Genomic DNA, 8096 nt, shown 5'->3' on the forward strand with positions numbered 1-8096 from the left:
TCTTTGTCAATGTCTTTCATAGAGCAAATATCTTTCCGACCGTGACATTTCCCGTAGACGTGTATAGTTTCCGACTGGGAACCCAGATATTCCGACATTCCATATAAAACTGAACATAACAAACAGTCCGTGCCCCTCCTTTAGTCTGTTAACGTCTGTCTCCTTTAGTCTGTTGGTGTCTGTCTCCTTTAGTCTCTTGACGTCTGTCTCCTTTAGTCTGTTAACGTCTGTCTCCTTTAGTCTGTTGACGTCTGTCTCCTTTACTCTGTTGACGTCTGTCTCCTTTAGTCTGTTAACGTCTGTCTCCTTTAGTCTGTTGGTGTCTGTCTCCTGTAGTCCCTTTGATGTCTGTCTCCTTTAGTCTGTTGGTGTCTGTCTCCTTTAGTCTGTTGGTGTCTGTCTCCTTTAGTCTCTTGACGTCTGTCTCCTTTAGTCTGTTAACGTCTGTCTCCTTTAGTCTGTTGACGTCTGTCTCCTTTAGCCTGTTGACGTCTGTCTCCTTTACTCTGTTGACGTCTGTCTCCTTTACTCTGTTGACGTCTGTCTCCTTTACTCTGTTGACGTCTGTCCCTTTAGTCTGTTGACGTCTGTCTCCTTTAGTCTGTTGACGTCTGTCTCCTTTAGTCTGTTGACGTCTGTCTCCTTTAGTCTGTTGACGTCTGTCTCCTTTAGTCTGTTGACGTCTGTCTCCTTTAGTCTGTTGACGTCTGTCTCCTTTAGTCTCCTTTAGTCTGTTGACGTCTGTCTCCATTATTCTGCTGACGTCTGTCTCCTTTAGTCTGTTTATGTCTGTCTTCATTAGTCTGTTGACGTCTGTCTCCTTTAGTCTGTTGATGTCTGTCTCCTTTAGCCTGTTGACGTCTGTCTCCTTTAGCCTGTTGACGTCTGTCTCCTTTAGCCTGTTGACGTCTGTCTCCTTTAGCCTGTTGACGTCTGTCTCCTTTAGCCTGTTTATGTCTGTCTTCATTAGTCTGTTGACGTCTGTCTCCTTTAGTCTGTTGACGTCTGTCTCCTTTAGTCTGTTGACGTCTGTCTCCTTTAGTCTGTTGATGTCTGTCTCCTTTAGCCTGTTGACGCCTGTTGACGTCTGTCTCCTTTAGCCTGTTGACGTCTGTCTCCTTTAGCCTGTTGACGTCTGTCTCCTTTAGCCTGTTGACGTCTGTCTCCTTTACTCTGTTGACGTCTGTCTCCTTTACTCTGTTGACGTGTCTCCTTTAGTCTGTTGGCTAAACACATTCTGCACTTACTGCTGTGTCTTGTGTTGACTGTTTACATATCTAATATATCATATTACATATCTGTGCTCGTTATCATATTTACATTGCTTGTACTGCTGTTATTACTGGTGTTATTGTTGAATGCATTGTGAATACATATTTCTAAAAATGTATTTGTAATTACACAATACTTTTTCTGACCTTTTCGAATCCCCCGTCTAATAACCCATACTACAAAAAAGACTAAAACTAATAAAAACTAAACTAAAACTAAGCATTTTCAAAAACGAAACTGAACTAGCAAACCCACTTTAAATACGAATCAAAACCAAACTGAATTTGAAAACAAAAGTCAAAACAAAAATAAAAATGAAAAATTCAAAACTATAATAACCTTGGTTTGGTACTGCCCATTTGTTTTGTTTTGTTTTGTCATGGTCCAAAAAAATGGTGGCAGAGAATCGTCATTTCAGTTCTAAGCAAAGAAATCGTGATTCGTATTTTTCCCCGAATCGTGCAGGCCTAGCTGGTAGCTAGCTAGCGAACAAGCTGAGCAGCAAGGACGGGGACGTAAATTGTGTGAGACGAGGGATCCAGCTCACTGAGCGGTTTCACCCAAAACTAAGTGGTGCCACAACAAACTGAGACTTTCTTCACTTGCAAAATTATCTTCCAAATTGACAATTATCACATGTGTAATCCATGGCTCAATTCAAACAGGATCAAAAAACAGTTTCTCTCCTTGTTAACTTTCAGACACATTTTTTCCAAAATAAGGTTCCATGGGGTCCACTGGACCGGGGAGGGACCTCACCTCTCTATTGCCAAAGCAATCAGCTTTTAAAAGCAATCGCAGATTGTGCTTCTGTCATTTTGATTTTCGACCACTGAGATATGAATACTGATTCATATTTGTGTGTTAAACACATTTTTTTTTTCTCACTTGTAATTGTAAAAGCATACCCTCATGGCATTGAACATTTCTGCTCTATTTCTGTATACGCTTACCTCAAACACTGTCTATAAGTAAGCAGCAGTCTTTGTAGTGCCTTTCTTGTTACACCCAAGTCCAGCACTAAAGTTTGTGTCTTACACAATTTCTCCTAGGCTCAGTTGTGTAACCTACAGCCAGATAGTCTGCAGAATAAGAGTAAAATGCTTCCTAGTATTGAGGAGGCGTGGAGCCTCCCCATTCCTGCTGAGCTCACGTCCAGGCAGGGGGCCTTGAACACTGCACAGGCACAGCAGGTGAGATCCACTTTATCCAAGAGACCACAGCCTCTGGGAAATTACTTGAACAATAAAGTTATGAGGACTCTTAAACCTGAGCGCCTTGCTCTGATACTTTCAGATGTTTTATCAATAATAGTTTCAAGTTGGGATGTCTATGATGAACCAATTAGCCGTAAACCGACAACACAATCGGTTGAAAAAATAAATAAGCTAAACAATGTATTTCTTTACTCCTAGTTAACTTGATTGTGCCTACTTTGCACAATTGCGTTCAGGGTCCAAAATTGGCACCATCTACCACCCAAATGCTGGCAAAATATGCAACTGGCTGGTAGATTTGCTTGACTCACCAGCCAACAAAACAATGATAAAACTTGGAACAGTCAGAGGCCAATTGGCCGGTGGACCCCAAAAAAAACACGCGCTGCCTTTTTTCTGCTCGTGGCACTCTGCGTGACAGCGCTCACAGCGGAGAGCTACGCAACGAATGCCACTATATCGATGAGGGCCGGCGGGTTAAATCGGCCGCCCTACGCCCAGAGTGTACCAAGCAAGTGGTTCTAGAAAAGTCCATGAAGCCAGCATTTGTCCACGACACTTACCGGGACATTGTGGCTGTGCGAGTGGTACAAGTCCGCTGCTGTGTACGCAGCATGGACAATTTGTCAGAGTAGTACGAAAAGGGTGGACTGCCACTCAGTTGCATGCATGTCAGTTAACGATTAATGATCAGTTAATGAGAGTCGGCTATCGGTCAGAAAAAAACCCCTCTAAATTAGCATCCCTAGATTCCAAAATCCTGGTTAGCATCCGTGGTCAATGTAGACTTCTGGGCCGAGAGGTAAAAGGGATTTCAGTCTGAAGGAATTGGAGCAAGGCCCATATTCTAATAATCTAATTACCAGAGTGTAGTTGACCTTCATTGTTTCTCTCTGTGTCACATGTAATTATTAAGCAACGCTTAACGTCTTTTGCAGTCGTTACAAATGCACTTGGCAAACTGCAGAGCTCAACATGCATGCTTAACGCTATTTAGTAGTGTGAATATATATTTTGTGACACTCGTAGCTCAATTTTTCTTTTTTAGAATTGATTGAAACTGGCAAATAGTATGAAGTATGAATTGAAGCAAAACGTAGTATATTAGATCTGAAGGCTGACCCCCACCACCAACACATCAGTTTTATTTGGTCCTCTTATTTTCCTCGTCTGATCTGTTTTCATGCAGTTTTGTCTATTATAATCTTTACCATTGGCACCATCTTCTTTTGGCTACGAATAACATCACGTCCATCATTAACACTTGCTTGATTTGCACTAAATTATCAAACAGAGGAACAGGAGTAGCGGAAATGTAGCTTTTAATAAAATCACGTTTTTAGCTCATATACGGTAATTGCTCCAGCTGTGATTGAGTAAATGTGAATGTAAACATTATGGATGTTGCAACCCCTCTCCGAGTTTTGAGAATGTGTAAATGCACCCGTGGGAAACCAAAACATAAAAAACGTGGTCTGCATGTCCAAACAACCCTCCACTAATGCAATGTATATTGCATTATCCCACATCGTAATCACAGCATGAGTACTCTGATTATGGCCTTAATTGATCCCTTGCATTAAGGCGATATAACACAAACCCTTTTTCTTAATCAGAGTATTATCATGCATGCAATATTTAAATGCGCAAATTGTTGTGCATGTAATTGTTGTATACAGTTGATCATCTGGTATCATTCTGCAAAAAAAGTTTGGATTTGTAGCTGTTTGTCTCCTTTTTGAAACAGGCTCATTGTGAGTTGTAGTTTATTTGAACTGGAGAACTTGGAAGAAGCTTTTGGTTTTTATTGTGAGTCCAGCGTTTCCTCACAAGTTGTGCCTCTGTGCCGGGCTTTCTAGGCCTGTAAGGGGGAGGGAGGCCAGTCGGCCAGCAATCACACAGACCCACAGGCCAGTCCTGCCAAGAGGAAACGCACTGCCAGCCCAGCTAAGGTACAGCTTACAACATTAACATGTACTACACCGCGGGAGAAGTGAGAGCTAGAGCCGTGGTCCACATTGTTTTGGTCTCACTTACAGGGCGTTGCAGACTCGTGGGCAAACAGCTCCAATCCACAGCAGATCCCCAGCTGGTACCTAACGCCCCAGAAACTTCAGGTAGGAAAATGTCTTTTTTTATGGACAACATTACTGGTTACAGCTTTAGTGCTTAATCATTGGATAGTAATAAACGTCCGTTATATTCAAGCCATTACAAAACGACTTGCTACAAAGCTAATTAAGGCTATCCGCTCCACACAACTCTCTGTGGTTTCTCAGTGTGATGTACTGTATGTTAAGAAGATCGTGGTGTCCGGCGACTTTTCCACGCAGGCACTCGAGTGAAGATTATTACCTCTTCTGAAGACTCAGTCATGTTTGTTTTTAATCCTCTGTGTCCTCCTTGGCTACTAGCAACTGTGTGGAGGAGGGTTCTGGTGGGGGCACAGTCACAGAAGGCCTGTATCATGTGGATACACCGACAGTTGTGTTGTCATTACTTAGAATTCCTCGTAGGGCGACAGAAACTGGCTGGGTTCAAAAATATACATTTTCCGATACAAAGTTATTTGGATTCATAAAATCCCGACATTGATCTTGAAGATGCGCCGTCTTTATTATTATTATTATTATTCAAGTGTTTTTATTGAGGTTTTCAAAAAAGAGCAATACAAACACGGGGGTGGCTTCCAAAAGAGGAGAATCTCACACACACACACACCACAGAATAGAAACATACATACTAAAAGCGAGTGTAATAAAAATCAAATACAGATATTGAGTCAGACTCAGTGCTGATTGGAACCAGGGCAGAGGAACAGACAGAGCTGTAGCCAAGCCAAAGTATCGCACTTTTGAATTCATTAACTTTATCGGTCATTAAGCAAATGAAACGCTGACACAGATGATCTGCAAACGGGCCAGTAACTGGCCAGGGCCGATAAATCGGTCTGTCCCTAGAAACTTTCCCACCGAGTCAGATATGTTTTTGTGGCTTGTGGCCCAGAGGTAAAAAACTTTATTTAAAGTGTAGAAAGCCAATGTGAACCCGCTTAATGCATCAAAATATATTTCCAACGGTTTCTTAATGAGAAAAAGAGTCTGCAGAGAAAGTTCACTTGCCTGACACTGGAGATTTTGCATCACTTCAAGGTTCAAGATACTTGAAGCGGGGCATTCCTAAGGGAGCATATTGGTTTTTTTTTTTAAATTGTGTTTTTGCGGGTGGGTAGTGCAAGGAATGAGGCAGAGAGAGATGCAACAGGTCTTGAACCAGGGATGTTGCGGTTCATTGTTGCCATCTTAACCCCTAAATAAATTAATATAAACCTGTTAATAAATGTGCAGCATCTGGATCACTTGCGGACCAACCGAGCAAACCTCAAGCCCCCCCAGGTGCAGATGCTGGAGCAGCTGGAGAACCAGTTCTCTCTCATGCAGCAACATCAGCAGCAGCAGGTACAAACATGCAACTTTGATTATAGAGCTCAACAGTGTGGTTCCGAAAGTGTAATTCATTCATTTTCTCCATAAGGATTTTGATTATCAGCCGTATTGTCTAAACAATCCGAGGTAGACTGGCCACGAGCTGTGTGATTGTGAAAAGAAGGTTTCTGCTCCTGTAGAAGACACACACAAAAAAAAAAATCTCCGATTGGTGGCCCATGCTGTTACCGGTGAAATTTTTCCCACCCACCGGTGGCTTTTGAGCTGCTTGCATTGAAGTCTATGATGTGTTTATGTACACATTTATTGTTTGTTTTTTTTGCGCCCTATCAATGTTTTTTATGGTCACAATTCATCTTGTAGCTGGTTGGTTTGTTTCCAGGCTTAAAATGCTTTTATATAAGCATTTTCTGAAACGTCAATGGAGATATTGAACGGGGAAAATCACTTCGGAACCAGAGCCGTTCCACTGTTGAGTATGTAGAGGATTACACGTGTGAAGAATGTTGTGTCTGCTCAGTAAAGCTCTTGTTACTGTACGGCGTCTGCTTTTCTGCTTGGTTTATGTGTCAGATGAGGCAGCAGGCAGCAGCGAGTGGCCAGCCGCGTCCCGGCCTTCCCAACGGTCCTTTGGCTGAGTCCTCTCACCACCATGCAGGCCTCTCCCGCGCCTCCCCCCTCAATCACACAGCCATTCGGCCCCCGTGTGTCCCCCAGCCCACAGCCAACGGATCCTGTTCTTCAAGTCCTTCAGCCGGGCTGCCGGGACACCTGGACAAAAATCACACACTGGGACTGGGAGGTGGCAGCGCGAGCAACGGAAACGTGCCTTACCCGCAGCAGAACTCTCTACCTCACAACTGCACAGCCGCCAGTCACCCAAGCACCAGCAGCACTACTAGTAGTCCCAGTCATGCAGACGAGACATGGAAGAGCCAACAACGCAACACTACCACTCAGGTATCCCACTGGTTCCTTGAATGTCTTCCAGGGTTTGTCTGTCTCTTATGTCTGGGTTTTGTAGGTGTGTCACGATTCTCCAAATCCGTGATTTGATTTGACTTTGAAATTTACGGCCACGATTCAATTCTATTTTATTTTGTGGCAATGCCACACTATATAGCACAATTTTAGTTTCTCTCCTTTCACGAGGTACAGCTGAATGTACTACTAGTTTAACAAGGTGCACATGAATGCACCATGGAGTCCTGTCTGAGCCCATGTACTAGGGCTGAACGATATTGTGTTTTAGCATCGACATCACGATGTGCGCATGCGGGATAGTCCTATCATAGGACGTTGCGAGGTTGACATAATCCTTTTTTGCTGCTTGATAGAAAAGTAAACTTCCACCGTTCTCCTTTTACGTGTCTATTACCGTCCAACCTTTCCCCTTTAAGACAGGTAGCCATTTGGACAACGTGTGCGTGTGACGTTAGTCCGACTGGGTTTAATGTTATGGGAAGTGAGGCTCTCCGTGTGTAGAAAGGTACCGTGGGCAGCTGACGCAGTGATGCGCATCGTTTTCGATAGGTAGTCAGTGAAGCTACAGTAGTCAGTGTTTTATGTTTGCTGTAAACACGGACTAAATCACCTGATTAATGCAACATAATCACAACGTCTCCCGGCCATTTCCCTCCGCAGAAAGCTGTTACCAGCCAGGCTAAAGCTAATATAGTTAGCCTAAAGAAATAAGGAGTCCGTCTGTCCCAACTAACGTTACGGTTCAGAGCCGCGAGGCTGGAAACGTAACAACAGAAGTCTGTGTCTGATTTGACGTCATTTCCACTGATGTAATTGTTCTTGGATACTCAGTTTGCTGCTAGTGTGCGTGACATGCAGGTCTGATTAATTTATCAAACTAACGAGCCGAACCCGCTAGTCGACCACAACCTGAAATTTAGAGGAAGCAACATGCAGTCATTGTTATTCACCTTAGCCTGGATTGATTATTATATGAATACAATGGTGTCAGGCCAGTCAACGAGTGTATTTCTACCTAATTTCCTCTCCAAAACCACATCAGAAGAGTAGTCACAGCTTACTTCCACTGGTGTTTGTAAAGCATTAAAGTTCAACAAAGAATGGTTCACATTAGAAAACATCCTTTTAAATTTTTTCTTCTATGTAGATGCTCTCCCCTACAAAATCACCGCAGTAG

General features: G+C 43.1%; 1 protein-coding gene across 6 annotated transcripts in view; it reads left to right on the forward strand.

Moving 5' to 3' along the window:
- kdm6a (lysine (K)-specific demethylase 6A) overlaps positions 1–8096 on the forward strand; it is a 63946-nt gene that overhangs the window by 40743 nt on the left and 15107 nt on the right. For 4 of the 6 annotated variants that reach the window (XM_032529351.1, XM_032529354.1, XM_032529356.1 and 1 more), the window contains 5 exons: positions 2325–2465; positions 4349–4441; positions 4529–4606; positions 5837–5952; positions 6505–6895. In XM_032529351.1, the coding sequence (XP_032385242.1) occupies positions 2325–2465; positions 4349–4441; positions 4529–4606; positions 5837–5952; positions 6505–6895 (819 nt within the window). The remainder of the gene's footprint in view (positions 1–2324; positions 2466–4348; positions 4442–4528; positions 4607–5836; positions 5953–6504; positions 6896–8096) is intronic. The other 2 variants (XM_032529353.1, XM_032529355.1) reach the window with 1 other exon arrangement.

Source organism: Etheostoma spectabile, chromosome 11 (assembly GCF_008692095.1).
Source record: "Etheostoma spectabile isolate EspeVRDwgs_2016 chromosome 11, UIUC_Espe_1.0, whole genome shotgun sequence".
In the NCBI taxonomy this organism is placed as follows: Eukaryota; Metazoa; Chordata; class Actinopteri; order Perciformes; family Percidae; genus Etheostoma; species Etheostoma spectabile.